This window comes from Pterocles gutturalis, unplaced genomic scaffold, assembly GCF_000699245.1.
Source record: "Pterocles gutturalis isolate BGI_N339 unplaced genomic scaffold, ASM69924v1 scaffold1363, whole genome shotgun sequence".
NCBI lineage: Eukaryota > Metazoa > Chordata > Aves > Pterocliformes > Pteroclidae > Pterocles > Pterocles gutturalis.
In genome coordinates, this window is record NW_010117689.1 from 31,976 (window position 1) to 56,840 (window position 24,865).

At 37.8% G+C, this 24,865-nt stretch overlaps 1 protein-coding gene across 1 annotated transcript; it reads right to left on the reverse strand.

Annotated features, from left to right (window-relative positions):
• Nucleotides 1-660: 660 nt before the first annotated feature.
• On the reverse strand, nt 661-21,875 carry RAD23B (RAD23 homolog B (S. cerevisiae)). The gene is made up of 9 exons (XM_010075862.1): nt 21,800-21,875; nt 19,019-19,098; nt 16,658-16,905; nt 13,085-13,140; nt 9,177-9,304; nt 4,434-4,557; nt 3,305-3,432; nt 2,716-2,892; nt 661-883 (listed from the first exon to the last, which is right to left on the reverse strand). The coding sequence occupies exons 2-9, from the start codon at nt 19,076-19,078 to the stop codon at nt 770-772; spliced, it is 1,035 nt and encodes a 344-aa protein (XP_010074164.1). The 5' UTR covers nt 19,079-19,098; nt 21,800-21,875; the 3' UTR covers nt 661-769.
• Nucleotides 21,876-24,865: the final 2,990 nt, after the last annotated feature.

Genomic DNA, 24,865 nt, shown 5'->3' on the forward strand with positions numbered 1-24,865 from the left:
ACATGCAATCTATTGCTTTAAAAACTTTTACTGCAACATAACATCAAAGTAAACAGTAATTAGGTATCTATCATTTTTCCCAATAAAAATATATGTGAACAGGTTAATAATTTTACCTGTATGTATATAGCTTCTCAGATAATTTGAAGGGGGTGAAGGAGGGGTTGGTGGTTCTCAATGATCAAGACACTTTTAACTGAAATGGGTTTTCATTTGAAAAAAAAAAAGCCAACATTGTTTTAATCCAGCTTCTTGTACTATTTTAACACATCTGAAAAAGCAAAATAACTACCCATATTTTGGCATTCATGTTTACATTTGCTCAGATCTTTTAGATTTCACAAAGCTGCTACCCAGTGTTGCCATGAAATACAGATTGTAGAATCTAGGTAGCACAAGCTACTTCCAATACCAATACTAAGTAGAAAAGAACATGAAGCAGGGCATTACACTACTTTTCTGGGACTAGCGAGTGAAAGACTGAAAACCTAGAAAAAGTTAACCTACAGTTTATAGAAGGAATTAAGTATCTGCAGAAGCTGATTTTTGGTGGTATATTATTTTACACTGTGTGATTTTCTGCATCTGCTAATTTAAAGCAGACGTACTGCTCTCTTTGCTTTGTTTCGTATGTTCTCTTCTCCGCCGCCCCACCCCCCCATATACCATTCCCCAAGCATTATGAATATAAGCCCAAATATCCCCTACAATCCAGTGAACAAAGTTAGTGTAATACACTGGTGTGAGGTGTGTAATAAAAAAAGGTCTCTCAATCTTCATCAAAGTTCTGTTGTAGAAGAAAGTTGGCAGCCAAGTTTTCGTTCTTCTCACAAGCAAAATACGCCTGTATCACAAGTCCTTCAGGAAATCCTAATGCCTTTAACTGAAGAAAAAGACGACATTTAGAAAGTACATTTTGAGTATCAAGCTTCTTTGTATGTCTAGTATTTTGAGATGTCACTTAAGCAATTACTGCCTTCTTGAAACAAACATTTCTGCCTAGCTCAATACAGCCTTTAGTGAGCCAAGAATAAGGCGCTGCCTCTGTCTTCAGTAAGTAGAATTCTCACTTGAAACAGGGATTTCAATGAGTCTAATGAAGCACCACCTTTTTTCCACTGCCACAGTAAGTCACTAAAACAGGCATGGGTCTCAGTAATGTCAGGAAGTAACATCAAATTGCACTTTTGGAGAAAAAAACTTGAAACAATGCCCATTATAAACTATTCATCATACAACACTCAGGATTTTTAACAAAAGTTGGCTGGAGCAGAAGCTCCCAGCCTGTGATCACTGGTAGGTAGCCCAACATGCCACACTAAGCCATACTTTCTATTGTTTCACCTGGACTTTCACTTTTTAAAAAACTGACTACACATTGCAGCCACAAGAAGTAAGCTAAGATCCACACGTTTTTCAAAAGTCGGGGAACTAATTAACATCTGGGACACACTGACAATGGGGGATGAGAATACTAGAGAAGAGCTTATTGCTGTGCCAGGGGAAAAAGGTTTAGTCTGCACTTAAAAGACATTCAGCAAGTCAACCTCTGTTTCAGCCAAAGGCAAGTACATACAACCATTTGGAGATTTTCTTACAATCCTCACAGCACCTGCAAGGCATTTTACATATAGAGCAGATCAAATCTCAGTGAGAAACTATGTCCTATTATCACTTATCAATCATTCTTAGATTTAATTTTATGTTTACAAACAGCATGAATGTATCAGCTGTAATTCTAAGACACCTAAATTTTGAGGTGCGTCTTTCATGGAAAGGGGAAGAACCATACAGGTCACTGTTCGGTTTTGGAACAGGTTGTAGAGGTAATGCTCTATTGTACAAAATGGTTTTAAAAGTACATGCAGCAGACTAGAGGGAATGATCTGTCAAAAGTACATAGGCAAACAGTTTTATTAGACTAATTTTATTAATTGTCAATTTCCTTGAGATCTAGAGAACTGACCTCTATATTAAACTTCTTTTCTGATGATCCTTACATAACCTTTCGCTTTGCCAGTTGAAAAACATCATATTGACATACAAAAACACTACCACAGTAGTAATAAGCCTTTGCCATTTGTTCTAAGAAAAATCTCAGAGGCATTGCCATCTACAAATCCATATTTAGCCAGTGTTACACACAGTATTTATGAATGCAATACACCAACTCCAGTAAACTTTTTAGACAAATTTACCTGTCTTTTTAGAAAGCTATAAATTAACTGATTCTTATGGACAGTCAAATAACTGGGTTGAGCAGCAACTTCATCTAGTCTACTTAACTATGAGAGCTCTTAATGTCCAAGTACTTTGCAAACAGTGCTCGTGCAGACGCACCTTTGTACGTGGAAACCTATCACAGCACGTGATAGGTATTAGAACAGTACTGTCTGAGACTTTTGCAAGAGGAATTACTGCCCAAATTACCATCCCTGAGGGAAACCCAATCATCAATTATTAGATGGCCTCTGATCACTTTAAAGGCCATGCACCTTCTAAGTAAGACAGATTCAAGAGATTTTAGACTCAATTGCTATAAAGCAAGAAGTGTGATTTGAAACAAGACTACAACAGCTATGAAATATCAAAAATGAAATATCAAAAATGACGCAGAAGTACTGAGCATAAACAAAGTTTAAGGCATGTCTTCAGCATGCACCAGAGTCAACACGCTACAGCAGCAGCCAAGTAATATTTCAAAGAAAGGCTCACCCTTTCTATAGCTTCTTTTTCCTGAGGTGTTACTTGAATGTAGTTCATGTGACCACTTCCAGCTTCTGGTACTCCTCCACTGCTGGCACCATCAGCACTGCCACTTAAACCTTGGCGGGACTCTAGGACAGGCTCATTCAACATATGAATAAAATGTTCCTGGTGTTGGCTTATTTGCTGTGATGCACGGGAGAAAAAAAGGAAATAAATATATTGAAATAGAGCTTGTTTAAGCTTGCTAACAGGCAAGTAAGAATATTTATTTTCAGTGAATTAAGTAGTCAAAAGAATGTATAAAAAGTGCATACAGAAAAATGATTAAATCTAACCATGAGAAATGCAAGTTCATGTTTCTGTTCAGTTGCAGGACCCTTCCCTCTTCCTGATGCCCTTTGCACTTCTCATAAAGAGAGTCAGACTCATTTCTAGTATCACGAAAAATACATTCTGTACAGCAACAAACGGTGAAAAGATAACAACAGAATGTTGTAACTGCTGTTATCACACTGTACCAGTTAACATCAACATATCCCTTTCTTGCAAAGCTAAATCAAAAGTAGCAGCCTTATTTTGTTGTTTTAAGATTCACCTGCAGTAGTTGAGGGTTTTCCCGTCCAATCTGCTGTAGCAGTGCCGGTAACAGAGAAGGATTTTGCTGAATAATTTGTCTCATCTGCTGGAACTGAGGCTGATTTCGTAAAAACTCAAGTGGATGTCCTGAAAAATCAATGGCATGTTTTTTAAAAAGTTACCAAGACTCTTAATAAAATACATACCTACACTATACCTGTAGACAGAAACTGGACATGAAAGTGGATAATACACCCATCACTGAAGAACAAAAGAGCCTGCTTAAGCAAGAATTCTTTATACTATGGTTAAATAATGCATTTTCTTTTCACCCAGCCTTCTCTTAAGATCTAACACCCTCATGTCCTCAGTCTCCAGCACTTTTCTCTTTATGCCTCATCTTTAAGTAACCTCATTCAGAGACACCTAGCCAGCCTACTGTCTTGTCTCTAAGCCTACAAAAGAGTTCTCTACCTCTTGCAATAGGTCAGTTCTGTCCCTCTCACGTGAGTCCTGCCTTCCCATATATCCTATATTGTTAGGTATTGCCTTGAACACAGCAGTGTCAAGTGCTCTGAAATATCCCATTCCCCCATTCTCCCTTCATGGATGATGCCAAGTGTGCCTGTCACTTCTAGCTGTATGTTTAACACTCTGGCCTCTTTCAAGGCTTACATCTTGAATACCATCTCTCCCACAGCTGAAGACAGACCTTGCCTACTCCTTGATTATGCTTCTTTCATGTATTTATCTCCCTTTCAGACAGAGTTTTCTTCAGTATGGTCATGGATAGGTCTCTCAGGTGTTACACCTCATCGCCTTACTGCAGGTTTCTCACTTGATATTCCAACTTTCAAGCAGTACATGCATTAGTGTAGTCACAGTCAACAGTGCATGGTTAGCCACAGAAGAAGCCACAGTTTAAGTGAAAGAAAACACAACCCCATTTAATGCCTTAGTCCAGATACATCCATATACTACAAGCCACTTGTTCCAAGCAAGTACCACACTTAGAGAATTTCCATGTTACAGCTCTTATACAATTTGCTTTGATCAGTTCACAAGCACCAGGAACTTAAAATTCACTGAAGCAGTGAGTGCTTAACTGTGTGCGTTTATCACATCCTCTTAAATATAAACTTTCTTACCTCCTAATGAACTAGCAGTTGTAGGTATAGTTGCTACTGCCGCTGCCACTGCTGAAGACTGAGAAGCACCAGTGCTTGCTGCTTGAGGGGGTTCAGCCACAGCCTGATTATCTCCAGGTATACCCTAAAGGCACAGTTCACATAATTACCTACAGAATGCTAACAGATACTTGTTTTACTGTGTGTATTATTTAGTTTTCAGAACGAAGGAAAAAACATTAATGCAAATACAAAGCAAGATGCTGTGGTAGGTATGCATAGAAGAGAACACTGTGAAAAGAGTAATTTATTTTTTGACAAGAAAAGTATGTGGTTTGTATAACAAGGCAGTAAAGCATGCACTGCACACATTTTACACCATAACAAATACTTGCTTTGAATCCCATTCTAAGATATTTGATATGAGTGAAGAAGTCAAACTAAAAATACTGTTAGAATATCTTATAGTGTTATTCAAATAAAGTTGCATTACAGCAACAGAAATTGTAGTATGCATGCTAACAGTGAGATTACAGATGCCATACAACCTGTCAAGAAATTAAGAAGAGATATAAGAATATGGCTCTTTGGACCTCTTTCCTCAACACAACAGTGTGACAACTGTCATTTATTGTATCTTAAGTGTGAAAAGGCCTGTATGTTATCAAATTTTAGCAGTTAAAAATGCAGTTAACATGCATTATGTCTGTTTTCCATGTGCAGACAACTTCATATAGGACCTAATTGCTCAGGGGGATGAGCTGTCAAATCTAAAAAAGAACAATTATAGTAAATTAGAATGTGGGTTATATAACCAAGACAGACCTTACCCTATTACCTTTCTCCTGCATGGGAATCCTTTGAACTTCCCACTCTAACCATGCTTTCTGCACTGTCATTGAACACCTGCACTGAATTTGTCCTTTCATCCTCCTCCTTAAAGCCTAGAAACTTAGGCAGCTTGTCAGGGAAAGATTCCTATGTGATTACAGTCCCCAGTAGGAACCCAACCTGACAGGAACCCAAAAGAGGCAGACTCCACAGAGCAGTAAACCTCCTGATATACACAGAATAATAGTGTGGGGGAGGTATGTTAAACCCAAACCCAAAGGGGCAAGACTATACAAGATCCTCTACATCACAACACTCAGTTTCCAGGGCATAAAAAACCCCTTTTTTCTACAGCCTTCCAGCATACTCAATACAGATGCCTGAAAACGCAGCATCACTGGTATAACTGAATATATTTCACCTGCCTCAAATGAAGATGGCACTCTTCAGTTTAGGAATCACAAAACACAGAGCACAGGGTGGTTAGAAATAATCACAGAACTTCAGTATAACCAGATAATTAAGAAGTTTCCAAATCTACCACAGAAATCACTGGTAGGTAATGTAGATTAAAAATCTTTCTGTAACATGTCCTTCACATGATATGTTCATCACTATAGCTGAACAAAAAGGACAAATACACAGCTCATATACAGGCTACATCTAGAAAGGGATAACTGGACAGTGCTTCAGGCAAAATTTTAGCTTACCTGTAAGATAAGAAGCACATCAAAGTATAAATCACCTAATCATCAAGTCCATGTTTAAGCCACTCAGAGGAAGAAATGCAAGCTTTTCTTGTCACACATTTTATTAGCTTTACATGGTTTGGTCAGCTTGCTAATCATCCCTCCCTCCACAAAGGGAATAGAAAATTCCATTAATGACAAAATTCCGTGGTAACTCTCTTATCAGTGCCTTACAGAGCCCTGCTTAAATACCTTTTCCTATTAAATCAGGCATTTCTGTGTAGAAACTTGTTTTAATCGTATCGATGTTGTCACTGCAATCTGTGCACAGATCAAACAGCACATGCTTGTTTAAGTTTGCTCTTGAATGGAGGCACTATGGAAATTAGTCCAACCAAATTTACCTAGAGTTGATTTGTCATCTTGAACATCATTTTAGTTCTTAAATACAAGCTTGAAGTATCACTCTCCAAGTAACTGAGACTGTGTACAATTGTAATGAGATGAGACTAGTGAGGTGAATGCACCTTGTTCATACAGCTATCCCACAGAATAAAGCACACTATCAATCCACACACAATTCATTCTGAATGTAAGCACTGTGCAGACAGCAAAAAGGCCATTTTTGCCCTGTGGAGGATTAAACAATTGTCTACCTTTTAATTGAGCACCTCAGCAGTTTTTAGCTGACATTGTTTTCCATAGGGTAACAATCACACCAGGCCCAGCCCAAGGAATGTACACCTTCAGAACAGAATAGTTCCAGCTGGAAGGGACCTACAATGATAATCTAGTCCAACTGCCTCACCACTCCAGGGCTGACTAAAAGTTAAAGCATGTTATTAAGGGCATTGTTCAAATGTCTCGAACACTGACAGGCATGGGGCATCAATCACCAGTCTAGAAGACTGTTAGTGTTTGACTACCCTCATGGTAAAGAAATATTTCCTAAAAATTTCTAAATTAAGAGGTTGCAACCAATGGTCTGGTTGTTTGAGGAAGGCCAGGACTCCTTCCTAATTAAGGGTTAGGAAATCCTTGGGTCAAAAAAAGAGATCTGAATCTAAAAGCCTCCAAAGATGAGTCTGGGGCATAGAACAAGAAACTGTTTTTTGGAATCGAGACCTCTTTCCACAACCACAGCTCAAGTACATAGGATTACACCTAGATCCTCAGCCATGAAAACTCAACAGCTTGTCATCTGAACCATGGATAACAAGTGGAGTCTTCAGGGCCCATTCAAGGAACAGCTATGCTTTAAGCATAGATACTCTCTTGACATTTTCTTTCCAACACTTTACAGGTAACTTTGGTGTACTGATTCTTTAAACCAGGACAGTGGTATACACTTAACAGATCTCAACATCCTAATCCTACACTGCAGATTATATAAAAGATAACACTGATGATGGTTTGGAGACAGGTAAAGTAGAGGGGTCAAAGAACAGTGTCAATCAATGGACCAGTATTAATCAGAGAGAAGTGTTTTTGATGAAGCAGGATCAGTAAGGATCATGGAGTAAAGATTCATGATGCAGTAAGGAACATGTTTAGATCCTAGCAGATCAAGAACAGTCAGAAAGACCATCTGCAGCCACAGGATTGTTCTAGAAGGAATATAGAAATCTGCCAGCTAATATGGTCTCTAAGAGCAAGACTTCCTCCACACTCCCTTTTCCAGCAGGATGAAGAAGAACAAAGAAAATATATTCTCAGTAGAAGGTAATATGAAGCAGAACGGGGAACCAGTTTATACCATAGAAGGACCCATTTTAAACACGCGACCTACTGAAGGAGTAGAAATGAACTGCTCAGACCAGTGAGACATAATCTGTTTGGTAGACATGCCATGTGTTGAACTCCATCGTAGGGATGCTCTATTTCTATTCAGGACTTCTTGAAAAGAAATAAGCTAGGGCAGGGAAATACCAGGCCGAATGTACAACCACTACACACTGGACATGATTGGCACATGCAGAGCAATCCCAGCACAGGAGGCACTGGATTTGTGTTACATGTACAGACTAAATGCACAGTAGAATCAACATTTTTAATGCATGAAATACGTTTAAGATTCCAGATGTTTGAGATTCCAGACTGATAGCAGATAGATGGGAGCTACTGCATTTGCCCTTACAGCAAGACAATATTTATCACCTTTCACAGACTAATACTAGATGAGAACTTAACTTTTTATATTAATATACTCAAAAACTTTTGTTGTGTGTTTAAAAACTGCAGGTTACAAAGTCTTGTGATAATTAACATAAGTAGCAAGCATGCCAGTGACTTCAGTAGTTACAACTACTGAAGAAAAACTTCATTAACAAAAGGAAAATTTTGTAACTGGAGGTAAAGGTGTCAGTTTTCTTATCAACCTATGAGAAATTCAATCCACATATATTTTGCTGGTTCAAGATATTTGTCTTCAAGATTTTAACAAAGTCCAGATTTGGAACGAGGAAAACCCGCATCAGGGAAAAAACGGTATGCTAGAGTAAAAACTAAGCAACAAGCTCCCCAACAGATTCCCTGGTGGCTACAGTTCACCTGTCAGATTAAGACACACAATAAGAAGTAACCCAAAAAGCCCCTAAAACAACTCACAAGATTTCCACTAAAGTGAAGCTAGTCTTCTATTTCTGCTCAAGACAATGAAGTTCATTTCACCCTTCAAATCATATTTATCAAATGAGAAATTGTTTCTTCTCCAAAACACTGATTATATAAAAACATGGGTTAAGTTAAACACACTTCAAAAAACTCACCAACTTTTCTGTTTGGAAAGCATATCATTATGAACAATGTGCACTGTTAGTAAAAACGATGAACTGGAACTTTAAAAATGCCTTTTGTGATGTTATGGATATTAATACAAAAATACAGCTAATGCTCTCTCTAAGATGTGACACAAAATAATTCCTTGAGCAAGCCACTGGCAGTTAATACTATCACTGTAACTGGACACACTTTATCTATACAAATTAACAAAGAATTAAAGTAAAAAAGTGATACATATAACTGGAGATGACTTCAATATATTCAATATATATTTCTTATAACACATTATAATGCTCAAATTCCAAATGCTCTGCTTAGAGATGCTGTTCCTGTATGAACATGTATTACTCTCACTGATTGGATAATATTCAAAATAACAAGTAAATAAAAGTTAAAATTATTCTTTAGTGAGGACAAAATAAAGAAGTGAAAGAACAGAGTGAAGGTAAAATAAACTGCTCACCATTAAAAGGTATTCCACCGCTCTGTCAGGATTGTTGAAGCTGGCTCGCAGCGCCGCAATTACTTGCTCTCGTTCATAGCCCATTGACATGATCTCAGTCACCATATTCTCATAGGACTGACCTGTCACTAGAAGTAACATGATCACCATTTTAAGGGAATAAGGCAAAAAAAGCATTAAAAAGTTTAAATGGATAAATTTAATTTCTACCCAAATTTGAGTTGTTCATTGAAGAGTAAATAATAGCTCTATTAAACTTGACAAAGAGTTCTGTTGCTTCAACTCCAAATATATTCTGGCGGTTTCATCATGCATTTGATTGCAATAGTAGAGGGTACTGAACACAATGCAAACTTCTATTGAAAAAAGCGGCACTTCTGATACTTCTGTACTCGTAATAGAAATAATATTCCCTCTCTATGCTTTCATCTAAGGTCAAGGGCATCCTCGCAGATAATATTCAGTTCCTGATGTAATCAAGAAAGTCTCCTGCAGTGTAAGTTTGGAAATTAAACTTTCTATGCAGAAATCCATCTGTCAAGCTGTTAGCCATTGAGGTTTTTCCAAATGAAGACTTTATGCTATGCTATGGTTAGGCAGATGACACAGAGTGACAACCAAGTTAGAACTATATATTCCTACTTGCTGGTGATGATGGTCAAAGTAACTTTATCAACTTAACATGGACCAACTCAAATCAGGCACAAGACTTAAAGTTGCATCTAGGAAATTCACTCAAGACCTCAATTCATGTTCTACAGAACAAGTCATCTCATTTAATTCATGTATATTTGACTAGACATCCATTGCATCAAATCCCTCACCTCTCACAGTGTAAATGGACTAAACCTGGCCCACATCTGCAACCATCAAGGCAAAAGGGTACACACACTACCTATTAAGCTACTTAAGGACAACTGATCAGTACACTAATGGTATTGTAGGAAAAAATAATTCTCTCTTTTCATAATCCATTTTATTTCCCTTCCTTAAAAGCATACAAGAACTTTAACAATTCAAAAAAAATAGCCGTTCTACTATAAATTTTAATTAAGCAACATTGTAAAGGTTATCTTTCCATGCAAAACCATGAAAAAACCCCAAAACAAAACACCAGGCATTAAAGTATCATATCCTTCCCTGTATAAAAGTATTCCTGACCTTAGTGGAACCCTGCTGCTGACTCTGTAACACTAGTAAGTTAGTGGCGGGACTATTCATTAAATAATGAACAGTCACCATAAAAAAACCCCAATATATTAAGAAAAAGTAGAGGAAACAAATACTGCTAGAGCTACTCTGTTAAGACAAGTAAGTCAAAATTTAAAGAAACAAAGAAAATATTAAGTTTTACTCCCTTAGGGAGAAGGTGTTTAACTCAAGCCAACATCAACACAACCACATTGCTTGATTTTTAAAGAATGCTTCTAAATAATCAGTTGATGTGTGACTGAGTGCAGTATACTCAAGAACCAATAATAAAACAGCCCTAGCCCAAGGATACTTGTGCATTATCCATAAAGATGAATAATGGATTTACAACTGTTGACTAATTTGAGTATTTATTATTTAGACTTCAAATAAGTGTCAAGCTGAGTCTAAGGAATGGTAAGTTCATGTCTTCATACACAAGATCAATTATTTTACATCTACCTTCATTTTTTCAAAGAGATAAAAAGAAAAAATCACCTAAACTTTGCTCTAAAGATACATATTTCTGCACATATCTCCAGAGAAGCAAAAAAGCCAATCCCAACACAGTGATTTTGATAAATTTACTGCTCATGTTCTTTCTTACACAGCACTAGTTTACCCTTACTATTGCTAACAAACTAATCAAGGTAAACAGCAGACAGAACACCTTTTGATCTAATTAGTTACTACTTAAACATTTCAGTGGTGCTATTTCAATGTAAGCCAAGTAGAGACTAGAACAGTATGAGAGATTTGGTACAGAAAAAGATGCAGGAAGGTCAACTTGCTGTGGACAGACTGACATTTAAGCCATAATTAAAAGCCAAAGAAGGAAACAGAATTACTGTGAATTTAGGCACATGTACTCCATATACAGTCTACTTATACAAGTTATGCAAAAGTAAGACCAAGAACAATAATTCAGCAATTGAACATCACCAATGTCATGATAGAGTCAGGCCTATCTCTACATAGTGCTACGGGGAATGTTTGTGAGGTCAATGCTGAACTGATACTGCTCTTCGCTTTTGTCTTTCAAATAACACTTTAAAGCTGGATAAATTATCAAATACAGTTCATCACACTCCTCACAATAATTCTTGTCCCCTGCCCTAAAGAAAGCTTAGGCTGCTCCAGTGAGAGATATGGTTACACAGGAACTGCAAGACATGCAGATCTTCATGTAGCACAAAGCCACATCATTTTTCAGTCAGTGTATCTAACTAAAAACAAAAGCAATTCAGTAGAAATTAATCCCTGCTTTTAAAGTGAAGTAATTAATTATCTTCAGACAATGTAACGGAGAAACCATAGTAAGAACATCCCTAGGATCCTACTTAGAATGTAAAAAGATACTACATGAATTTCTGCAAGCAAACTCCTTTTAAGATAGAAAAAGAGCCACAGAGTTCATGGCTATTGCCTTTAAAAAAATTCTGGCATATAACCCTTGAAGTATGCTTATCCAAGAAATTACTCTCAATGTCTGTTATTTCCAAACTGTTAGGGACATGTGGGTTTACTGTTATCAGATACCAATTAAAAAACTTTCCATTAAAATAGATAGTGAGGTGATGCTATCCTGCTACACTGAAAGGAGATTTTTTCTTTTTAATTCTGAAGACAACTGAATCAAGACTGCCAGCTTAATTAAAATTGTTGGTCATTACCACTAACATGAGTATTTGTGATGACCACATCTCAGCCACTAAGGTATAATGAATGGTTAATGAAGCCTGCAGCACCACTGGTAGCAGCAGTCACTTTAAAAATGTGACAGAACTCAACCAGTTGTCTCCTGCAGTATCTATCGGATATTTCAGCTCATACATTCCTTTAGGCTAAAACACTATGTCATGACATAAGACCTATGCTGCAGTTAGACAGACTAAACCTGATGTTTACCACCAATACGGGTAAAACATTACTACTGTTCCTAAATCACCTTGGGCTGCTTAAACACAAAACCTGCCTCCAATATATCCACCCACCACTTCACTAAAATGTAAGTGAAACTCTTTAATTAGTTTAAATTTTGTACCAAGTTGCAGCTTAATGCTTACAGAGGTAAGACAAAACAAAAGAGTAAGGAGTCGTGAGTTTGCCTAGAAGTTTCCTAGCTACCGGAATCAGCACAAATGAGGGTCAGAACTTTCTAATTGTTTTTACTGTTTATTCCACTGAGAAACAGAGACATTTAAACTGTCAAAGGAAGAGTGAAGTGACCATAAATATATGGAGGCATTCACTCCTCAACCCAGACAGCACCAGATTTGGTGAGTTTATCTAATCTAAACATGTCAAAAGACAGTACTGTCAAAACCTGAACAAGTGAATAAAGGCAGCCGTTTTATCAGACCTGCACACTGGGAAGCAAAGGTGAAAAGAAAAGCGTATATGTATCTACATTCAGTTTTCTATTCAAGCCACTGCAAACTGAATAATTAGAAGAGAAATTAAGGCAAACGGCAAAAAACCCCAGGAATTATAAGGATCTTCCTTTTACACAATAAAAATATATGAAGTGAAATATTCTTCAATAAAAAAGTTCTTGATGCTGGTTCTAAGATACAACTCCAGGTCTTAGAGAAGAGTACTTTGATTATAACTTATTAACAACGACAGATACAGAAGAGAATGTCAACATCTGCTAATCCGTCATTTGTTTCTGCTGCACCAAAATAATGTCTACATTAAAAAAACACTCCACTTACCAAGTGCACTTATAGCATCCTCAAAAAGATTTGATCGAGATGTATCACCTGTTGTACTGTAAGATGAAGACAAGTGCAATGGTAATTACAAAACTTCGGAAAACTCCCCGTTTTTCAAAAAAGCAGCAGCAGCTATAACTCTAATAGCCCCTTTTGTTTCTAAAAAACCAACAAAGCTTTCCAAAGAGCTCTCTCTTGGTCTTACACCGAGACCAGATTTTAAAAACTTACAATGGTACTATTTTTAACACTTAAAGGCTAACCTTCCCCCCTACCCCCCAGTAGTTTGGCTCTTGCCCATCTGCTCAGGGATTAGCCATCTGCTTGATTGAATGTTTTAAAGTGTTGGAGAACAAGGTAGATTTTCAAAAGTAAACAGCAGTGTCACTAACTGCTTCCCCATAGTCACTGGCTTGACCGCAATGAGGACCCAAGAACTTATTAAAGTGGCAAGCACTTATTAAAATCTCAGTATCCTACTTTCCTAGGAATATAAACTGCTAACATTTGCAATTACTCCATCGCAAGCTATCAAAACTGTTAAATTACAGGATTAAAGGCTCACCTCTATGAACACCAGGGAATTCAGAGCCACAACACCAGGGAGAGGAACCCCAGTTAAGTCAGTCAGAGCCAAGTGTGCCCCTCTCCTGGCTCCTCCCAGGGCTGCAACTTAAAGCATCAGCCCCTTGGTCTTGGAGTGACACCCCTGAGAGGTCAATGGAGAGGCTCTCCAGGTCTCCTTACAGATCAAGAGCATCACTGCCTACAGGGTGGTGCAACTCACCATGGGGTGCCCACAAAAACCATCTGGGGATGGTGCAAGACTTATACGGCATTATCTGGGGGAAGAACCAAAGGCAGGGAAAAGGGAAGCATCAAGGCACCCTGCAGATGAAAAGCATGGGTAAAGAGAGTGAAAAGAGGAGAGAAAGGGCCAGTCACACTTGCCTGGCCATGCCCTGCTCCTGATCACCAGTCCATGCTGCCTTCTAATTAAATTCAATTTCTATTTTCCATGCTGGCAGGTCTCTCTATTCTACATGCATGGGTGTGTGTATGGAAGTCTAAGGGCCCACAGCTGGCCAGGGAACCATGAGTCACAGGGATCCATGTGTCTGTGGAGTCAGCAACTGCGGAGACCAGACGCTGCGGAAGTCTCAATGTCAGCAACTGCAGAAGGGGCCACAGGGCTGCACCTGGGGTGTCTGCAACTGAAGAGACATGAGCGCGTGCATATGCTATGTGGATGCATACACTGGTGTATCTGTAATCGCCAGCAAGAACCAAGCTTGACTACAGTGAATAGGGTAAGAGGCTTGACAGCCAGGTAGTGAATGGCTGGAAGTCAGATTCAGCTGCTGGAGAGACTGGCAGATCTGACAGGAGCTGCTGTGAAGACTGTAAGGTCTGGGAGTCAGCTACCGGCAAGGTGATAGGCCTCAACCAACTAGTGGAGAGACCTGTTTGTGTGTCCATGAATGAGGCAACTGGGAAACCTGGGGATCCACGGACTAGCTATCAGGTTCAGTGTCTGCCACCAGTCCCTGGATGCAGCTTCCGTGTGTGTGTTCGCGTGTGTGCATGCAAAGGAAATCTGAGCATCAGCAACTCGAGCAAACTTGCAAGGCTCAGGCAGTCACATGCCCAAGAAAAAAACTCCCAAATGCTGCGGAGACTGGGCGATCTAGAGGCCAGTGACTGGAATAGACTGTCTAAGGGTAACTACTGCAGAAATTCGTACTGCTCATTTTTATGTTTGTAGATCGGTATTTTGCACTAGTGATCTTTTCCCTGAGTAGCCAAAGGGGAACAGGATGAGACTGCTGGTTATGTACTGTTGCTTGAGTGCTGTTTTTTTCTGCCTGTATGGGCCTATGTGGTCAGACATATATATAGGTATATACATATTGTGTGTATGTGCTGGGAATACATGTTCAGCCTTGATACTTGACAGAGCTGGGGGCATGGAGTTGCAGCAGCCTCACATGTATCAGGCCACCAGAGACAGCAACTCCTACCAGCAAGCGAAAGATCATCAGACTAATCTGAATCAGTTTTCAGAATATGCCAATAAAAATCTGGCATGGCATTTACAGAGATGCATTTTTTATGTAAGAAAAAATTTGTTCCAGTAAGAAAGCTTCACTAGTATCTATCCCTAGTAAGATTTACAACTAAAAAGACCAAAGGAGAAACAGGACACCAGGTTTCCTGATCATGGCTCAATAAATCTTCACCAGACTTAGTAATTTAAGGCAATCTAAAGCAAATCAAAACCAAGCAGTACTCACTGAAATCAAGGCAGACGACAACTACAATGTACTTGTTAAATTATCCTCTTGCTTCCTGCTAAGTACATACATTGAGGTTCCCTTACTGCAGTTTTACACTATTGTGATCTGTACGTGGCAAACCTGGAAAGCACTGTTTCAGCGTCAAAGATTTAATCTAATCTTTGAACCTGCTGGGCAAACTGAGCTGCAAAAAACCTGATCCATTAATATTAAAAAAATTCTAGTTATTTGACTGATAAATGAAGCTTCAGTTGTATTCCATTTTAAAAAGATGCCCATTTCTCAGTACTGCAAAAATTAAATCATCAATAGTATATTTAGTGCAAGAAATTTGTGATGATATTTTCAAGAGATTAGGCAAGTGCGAGTTTTGTTTCCTTATCATCAAATCAATATTTGATGGTGTTTGAATACAACCACTTCAAAAATTAATGTCTTGTACAACACCATTCACATATACACCACATAATTGAAAATCAGTGTATGAAAAATAAAGACATGATGCTATGCAGCACTTCAGGGGCCATCAAATTACAGTTAACAACATTTTTATCCCATGCAATACTTAAGCAACTTAGAGTGAACAAAAAAAAGGCCACAGTATACAACAGGAATGAAACCTCTTACTTCCATTTGATTTTCTTAAATGTAGAGAATTGAGGTTAAAAACTATCCCAATTCCCACAGCTATCTGCAGATGGGCTAAGGAGCATTCAGAACAAATAACCTTGTAGCTTTAAGAAATTACATGATTAAGAGCAATGTTCTATTCTACATTTTGGTAGAAAAAGTTATTTCCAGAAATTAAGAGACTCTTACAGCAATAAAGAACTTGTGGTTCAAATCTAATCAACATGATTCAAAACGCAATCAGAGGTCTATGAACAGGACAGGACACATCCCTCTGAAGTTTTTAAGAGCTTTGTGAACAGCAGATCCCCATAGAGGTGAATATCCTCAGTGTGAAAAGAAACTTGTGCCACAGTAACTCTGAAATTACTAACAGGAGCATAAACCCTGCGTCGTTTAACTCTCTACTCCATAAGCTTAGTCAGAAGACCACAATTCCCACAGGACAAGGTGTAACCTAGAAGGGGCACTTCTTACCATCAGTAATACTATACTTGAGTCAGAGACTCAGTTACAGTTAAGAAGAAAAACTATGTAGAACAGATAAAATGATCGGACTAACACTGTAATGTAAAATTCAACTTAAAATCAAAACTAGAAGCAACAGAGATGAACAGGGAAGCCACTTTTGGAGGCTCATTCATACCCGTCAGTTGATGATGGGCTGGCAGCAGCTGGTGCCTCGGGTGGTTTTTCTGGTGGCTTCTCTTCTTTAGGAGCACTCACAGGTGCAGATTCACAAGCAACTGCATCTGATGCTGGTGGTGGCGGGACAGGAGCTGGCACAGGGGCAGCAGCAGGGATTGGTGCAGTGACTGGTATGGGAGCTGCAGTTGTCGAGCTAATAGTGGTAGTAGCATTTGACTGCTGACTCGCTCCAGCTGCTGCTTTGGGCTATAAGAAGACAACAGAATTCAGACACCACACAAAACCCTAAACCCATGCTTTCTATAGGCAACACATTGATTAAGTTCTGGTAAGACTATTTGTGTCTGACATTGCTGCCTCAACATCAAGCATAACATTAAAACATTGTAAGACATTAAATCTACAAATCCTTCTATTCCGTTCAAATGGGCAACTGATAGCGTCACTGAAGAACTTTATTTAGACACCTACGTAGTCACACTATTTGAGTATGAAGTGAAATGTAAAGATAAGATCTAAATATTTATAGACCGCAGTACTCTAAATGTGAAAACAATCTTGTTTTTTACAAAAGCACATCTCTCAGAAGAAACTGAAACAGTTGTCAAAAGACATCTGACAAACATTACAAGCATAAGGTTTTCTCACCACTCAAATTTGGAAAAAAAAGACAGAAATCACATTGCATTATTAATGTCACTTGCTGGAAAATGAAATGTTAAAAAATTAAGTTAACCTGCAACACATTTTACTTATGTACTCTTTAATTCAAAACACTACATAACTAACACTTCACATACTTGAGTTCTGTAGTGAGCACCACAAATCCAGCAGAATCAAGGACCACCAAATTCACAGCAAGAAATTTAGAGTGGGTAATACTTGCATATAATAGTAATTTAATCTTCACATCTCTATTGGAAACATTAATTTTGCTTTGATGCAGTATTCACCACAATATATAGAGAAATTACTCTTTTCAGAATGCATGTAACTTCCAGCTAAGGTACAAAATTACGGTTTTGAAAGCTGTACCACTGTAGTCCCTTACCTGTGAATATCCTTAAGGACTGACAAGGCTGACCCCTATCTCTGCCTACCAAGAAATATCTAAACTTTAACAAAATGCAACTACTTATTCAAGGTGAATCACTTTCAGGCAATGTTTGCTTAAACTAGGAAAAAAGTATTTCCTTCTTTTGTCTGAAGGGAAAGGAGAGGTTGACAATGATGGGCACAATAAAGAACACTTTAAGAAGCATTCAAAGAAAAACACTGAAACACATCTAAGCATCAAAGTTAGTGGTTCTGCTTATTTCACAGGCCATGTCTTATCCAGAAAAGAATCAAGGAAAGGGAAAGTGATCTTAAAGACTTAGAAAGAAGACTGTAACACTGAAGAAATTCCCAGCTGTGAAACACAGGTCCTTTAATATAAGAAGGTACTGCATTTAGCAGTTCTTCATGGAAGTCTGTGTTTCTTCTGCTATAAAAAAAGTTAAAGCTGTGGTCTGAAATCCCGCGTACACCTGTTTTCTTGTGCTGATAAATGCCTCGTCTCCGGGCAAACCACAGGCTAGAACGCTTGTTTGTTCAAGAAGACAGCAATAACATTTATATTCAAACAGACAATCTAATGCCAACAGCAGACAGAAGTGAAGGGTAACCAAATACAGGTTTTGTCAGGAGGACCTCTAACTCCAAGACTAACTTCATCTCTCAAGAGAGAGATGAAGCCAGTTTTATCCAGATCCCAGGAATCTGGACTGCCTCAAAAATCAGTGGCTTGATTCCTGGAAAGAATCTGGTGACTGGTTAAGAGGAGAGATACTTCAAATACACGTAACAATCTTTCCCTTTAATTTGCCATTGCAGTAATTCAAAAGTCACAGGTTTGTTGCTTGGTATATTTATCCTTTCTCTACTGATTTAAGCTGCTGAGCTTGACAAAAGAAAAAGCCATGAGTTTTGAAAAGCAACATAGCAAGACTGAAAGAGGTCTGTACGGAAGATTTAGTAACAAATTATCTATCTAGGTTCCCTTCTTCCTTTTAATAATATCACTGGAAAAAAACAGAGAGAGACAAGAAAGAAGTAACAGTAAAACCAGCCACTGGCAAATTTTTTCTTTAATGTAAATATTCAGCACAGAACAGCAACAACAATCAGTATAGGCAAATTAGGACTGTGAAGCAATATGTTCCATCTATTCACACAAGTGTTTACTTTCACTGCTGAGTAAAACTTTCACATGACCAAATTGTACTGGTTTTAAAGACAGGCATATACAATCACTCATAAAAATGAAAAAAAGACTGAAATTAATGCAATTTTCTTTGCAAAAATAAAGACTACTCACTTTTGTCACCATAACCACCACAAAATTCTTCTCATCTATTTTGTATTCTTTAAGAGCCATATCATCATTAAGGATTTTACCTGGCAAATTAAACAGATACAAATTAAAAAGAAGTTATTTAACAGACCATTAGAGGACCTTGGGACTCCCTCATATAAAAACAGTTTCAAAAAAAAAAACCAATGGAAACATATTTTATGCAGATTTATAGACATTAATAACCCTAAAAAAAAGTGGTTTGGGTATGAAGCTTTGGCAGTAGAGCTACCAGTAATTTTTCTCTTATGATGTCCACAGTGCTAGTTCGCTTGAAGGCTGTTCCCATATGTGTTGAAGATGGTTCAAATCATTTAGAACAGAAGTGTTAAATCTAGAGAAAGATGTATCGGACCTTTAACACAGATATAAGTAATGTAGAGGAAAGGCTTTAGCATGCAATAAGCTTCACTGAATTACTTATGCTTGCTTACACATTCTAAACACAGGAAGAAATTCCTTCCTGTTTATCTTCTATTTGCTCTTCAGATGTAGTGAACTATCTACTGTTCCCTGCCACAGACTAAGTTCATATGCATTAGATAAGTTTGTTATTTTGCAGCTTTAACAATGTGTTCTTAAAAGAAGGCTAAAGCGTTAGAAAGAGCTAGCACCATTCCATATCCTGTTGCCTTGACAGAAGGATGAAAAAAAATTATCGGACAAAGCCAAAAACATTTGTTTGTTATACTAGCACTTTTTATGTTTCCTGAGCAGAGATGGTACTGTAGCAAAGCCTATTTGCCTCATATCTACAAGAACTCAGAAACACATTAAAATACATTAAAATACACAGAATTTTTTTATAAGCTGATTTAGAGGCAGGGTCACAAATCAGAAAATTAAGTCTGTAGTTCAGCGAGTTTTATAGTACCCACTTCTACGACTGAATTTTCACAAAATATTTTACAATTTTAATTGATTAACTTTCCAAAGATGTGCCAAGGACCACTTCCTTATTTCAAAAATAAAATATACATTTTCCTAACCATTCTCAGTACCAGTGGAATACACCACTTACCTGTAGCTAACAGGACATACCCCTATCCTGATGACTGTATGGAAATCAAGCAATGCACACACCTTACGGCACTTGGAACACAAACTGAGGTGGCACCGTCCTACTCTCTATTGGTTCCATCAGTCTTGCAGGTCAAATACTCAAAAGCATATTATATGTACTGCAGTAGTAGTAATATCTGTAGCAAATGGTACAGCATCTGACTTAGAACCTACACAAGTTTACTTACAATTTTCTGGTTTACAGGCACTTTGGAGAAGGATCTTGTACAATGTATATATGCAGACATCCTGTCTTCTCAGGACACAACATTTTTTTAAAAGAATTTGCAAGCATTTCTAATAACAAATGGCATACTTTTAATCAGGTTCTTCTGGGATATCACTCTGTTTTACCAAGCTGAAAATTCTGAGGTTCCTTTTGATCAAAGCACAAATGTCATCAATACACCCTGTATCTCTTGTCCAAGAAAAAAAATACAATCGATTGTTGGATGGTCTCCTACACTAGATCTTATTTCCCACATTTCCTATTGCTTGTGAGGATGATACAATGCTGCAGATGAATTCCGGCTTCTGAAAATACTCAAGTTGCATCACATGATCTTACACAACCCTTGATTTTTTTAACAACAGAAACATAATATTAAGAGTGTCATGCAACTATATATGTTGCAGAAGGCCTTCTGCCTTGTTCATACTTCTTTATTGTACATACAAGTTTTACTTCTATGTTCTTGATGTGCATTCCCTTCACTGAAGTACAAGGGACATAACACTTGTTAAGAAACATAAAATCTGAGTAGTCCGTAAAAACACAGAGAGATTCACAACTTCTCTTTCATTAACAATTTTCTACTGCGATCAGTGTCTTTAGCTTATTAGAAGTGGAAACCTAACAATGTTCACAAAGCAGTACACTGAAGAAGTAAAAAGACCACCAAAGTTTCTTTCAAGCACCATCTGAGAGGAAAAAGCACTAGAGGGAGCATTGGAATAGAACTTTTTAAGTTCTGACAGGAAGTGAGAACAAAAAACTAGATCCACGTATTAGTGCCAGAATGGATCCGTCAGGTGGAAAACAATAAAAAACATACTGCAAAAAAAAAAAAAAAAAAAAATTTGGACTATGCTGTCTCAAATAAAGTAACCTCATGTCTTTATCTGTCTTTAGCTTGCTTTTTGCTAGCATGTAATATATATTTGTAATTACAGAGCTCAAAAGTATTGAAAGTACCTTTCTATAGCAAGGATTTGGTGGTGGGTTCTCCTTTGTCAATACAAAAAAACCAATACGATTTTTAATCCTCTGAGGTGTATACAGGAGTGCTTCAGCTATACACAGCATAAACTGAACAAGAGACAAGAGTTAACCCAGAACTTGAGGTGTGATCTTCTTAAATCGTGACCTCTCGTGACAAAAGCTATTTCTACTTTGCCTAGCATACCCTACCCAGGACTAAAGCTATTAGCATATCATACTATGAGAGTAAAGATAACAGACACACATGTATTAAAACCTGAAAAATTCTGACTCAAAACTACGAGTTCCTTTTGACAACCAGGTTTGTTGTTGGTTTGTTTCTGTGTTTGGCTTGGGTTTCTTTTAACCTGTTTGCATTTCAGTAGTTCTAATCTTTAGAAGACTTAACATTCACATCAAAGTGAAAGAAGAACATAAAAACATGGTAGATTCAGATACAGTATCTTCAGAATATCCATTACCTGCATAAATTAGTTTTTGGCCAGCTACTGGAAAAGCATCTTTCCCCCGTTCTGATTCAATCTTCTCTTTCAGTGCCTTCACCTAAAGCACAGAAACAGTCTTAATGGAAAAAAAAAAAGTTTCACAATACAAACCTAATTAAGTACACTTTCTTCTAAGTTTTAAATAGTAAAAAACATTTTTCAGTCATATCTTGATTATTCCAAGTACATCAGTCTTCCAAAGACATCGTAACCACTTGCAGAGCAATGTGTTCCCTTCCCAAATAATCTCTCTTGTGCTTAATCAAATTAGATAACCAATTTCTCCATAACGAGTCTTTAAGTACAAGTTTACCACACAGTGAAAAATTGAGAAATTTGGGCAAAAAAATGTTTTTTCTCTGAACGCAGTGGATACACATGCTATACAGAGCTGACAGCTTTCTCATCATAACGAATTATGAGAATGTTCAGGGAGCACCTGTGTTTTTGATAAAGTCACCATGACATTCAACTTAACTCAGTGGAATAACTTGATGTCTTGATATACATAGGCTTGTGCAAATTGTTCAGTTGTTCATTTTATGTAAGTAGTTTTCAACACTTTCCCCTTCCTGGGATTTTTGGAGCTTTGCATAGCAACTTTAAGTCTACACAAAAGCATTTTGCCTTATTTACTTGCTTACACAGACCACTGACATATAGTCCACACTTCCAGAGCACAACGTACAACAGCTCAAATGACACTATGTTAGTTGTGTATAAGAATGCCCATATTCTCCACAAAGACTGCAAAATGCTATCCTGAAGCAAAAAAAGGATATTCCTGTAGAAGCATTTCTGTATGGACATATTTGAAGTCATGGTTTAAGACAAACTGCCTGTGTAAAAACATCCATTCTTCTTGCTTCCTGACAGATGCTCCCAATATATGTAAAACAAAGACCATCTGTTATGAGCTTATTACTACTAACTCTTCTAAATTTTTTTCCTGAATATTCATAAGCTTTTTGCATTAAATACTGCAATTGAGATGCATATACCTATCTAACAAGATAGATGCACAAAAATGAGTTTATCCTGACAACTTAATCAGACTGGCAACTACTTGTGACACAGGTAGGTGGAGTATTACCATTTTCTGTTAATTTTTAAAGCTGTAGCTCACTATTAGGGCTGCTTGAGTAGTAAATACACTGAAACAGTATTTTCAGGTGTTAATGGTAAATATTTACTGAGAAGCTGCGCTTTGTGATTCTCAGCATAATTAAAATCCATCATCCACTTCACATACCAGTCATGCTTCCTGGCTTTGCTTTGTTCTTCTGTTAATGTCTTAGACATTTGTGTTACCCTTCCCCTTTTCCTTCATTCCCCTCACTTCTTCTCCCTCTTCCTCACAGATTTTAGTTCTGTGTTTCTTTATCAATCTCTTTACCTTGATGCTTGGATACTTCATCCAAAAGGGATAAACGAAACTTTAACACTCACAATGGAGCTGCATCTTTGCAGCAGTATACATAAAAATGAGTGTTTTGTTTTACCAGGCTTCATGACCCCGTAAAGGAGGCCTGCAGAATCAAACCTATTCCCTAAGCTTACACTTGATGTAGGCATTAAATCCCTAGCCACACAAGGATACAAAACACAAGACACGACTTCCCTCTATGGGACTACATCAAAATAGGAAGACAACTCTTTTTTTCCTCAGCAGACGGAGGAAGGATGCTCTTGGTATTCTTATTACAAATGCCATCCCAGTACCTGTCAAAAGCTTTAGAATCAGTCCCCACCCAGCTAGTTGCTTTTCCACAGCAAAACTAAGAGCAGCTCACTGTCATCCTTAAGTCTTCAGGGAGGGTCATCATTTTAGTAATAATCTGCTGACACCATCATAGTTCTAATGCTCTTACTTTACAAAAGTCTCTTCTGTCCCTGGAGTTATACTTACTTTAAGACTATTTCCTTGAAAACTAAAGATGTAATTTGTCAATACCTCCTCAGCTATCATTTAAGGCTCACAGTCATTCACCTTACAACTGAACAGTCCCCTTACCCCACGGACAAGACACCAAGCAGTTTTTCCAGAACTTTAAAGTGTTAGATACTTCAGGCAACTCCAGTGAAGCGTCCTGCATCCACTAGGGCAAATTAACCCCCTGAACCATGTTAAAAGCCTGTTATGTCTTCAAATGCATACTTTTTAACACACTGAGTACTTAGTCATATATTTATGAACATATACTAATTACATTCAAGGATGATGTCTCAAAGCTTCTCCTTTCATTCACAGACACCATATATATAATCTATTTTGAGGGAGATAATTAAGGCTTTTTTCATGTCTACTGCACTCAATCAAGCTACTGGTTTCAAATGTCTACTTTGTTTTCCTCATGTTTTAGTGTTGAGTTTCATTGCAGACTACAGTCTCCCTCCTACAAGGAAAAAAACCAAAATCTGTTCTCTCAAACAAAAATGTCTGAACAGCTAAACACGGTAGTTTAGGTCAGGACACACTAAATGTGCATGTTAATTACTACACAATAACTAGATTCACGTGAAGGAGTTAAGATATTCACTGCAGTAAACCACTGACAGTAAAATTCCAATGATCCATTTGCCTCTGCTGTCCACCTTATGTGCAGTGCTTCCCCACACTATGATGTGATCGATGTACTGCAAGTGATGCATGGCACTTCACTTTTCCAAAACCTACTGAATAAGTCTGCAACAAATGACAGGCCTATGCTTCCATCGCTTTAGCAGATGGCACTTTTCTCCAGACATAGAGACTTGAGAAAAAATGTCTATCATGGCTCAACAACAAGCAGTATTCATAGAATCATACATAGTTTGGGTTGGAAAGGACTTTCTAGCCCAACCTCCCTTCAGTGAGCAGGGACATCTTCAATGAGATCAGGTTGCTCAGAGCCCCAGACCTTGAATGTTTCCATGGATGGGGCATCTACCACCTCTCTGGGCAACCTGTTCCAGTGCTTCACCACCCTCACTGTAAAAATTTCTTTCTTATATCTATCTTATCTTTCTATCTTATATCTAGTCTGAATCTACCCTCTTTTA

Bases quoted from the DNA above. Each gene is read 5' to 3' on its own strand.
- RAD23B (XM_010075862.1), bottom strand. From the start codon at position 19,078: ATGGCTCTTAAAGAATACAAAATAGATGAGAAGAATTTTGTGGTGGTT. The intron at 4,558-9,176 runs GTGAGCAGTTTA...CTGTGCCTTTAG, and splicing joins CGGTGGAATACCTTTTAATG to GGTATACCTGGAGATAATCA. The intron at 2,893-3,304 runs GTGAATCTTAAA...CGTGCATCACAG, and splicing joins AAAACCCTCAACTACTGCAG to CAAATAAGCCAACACCAGGA.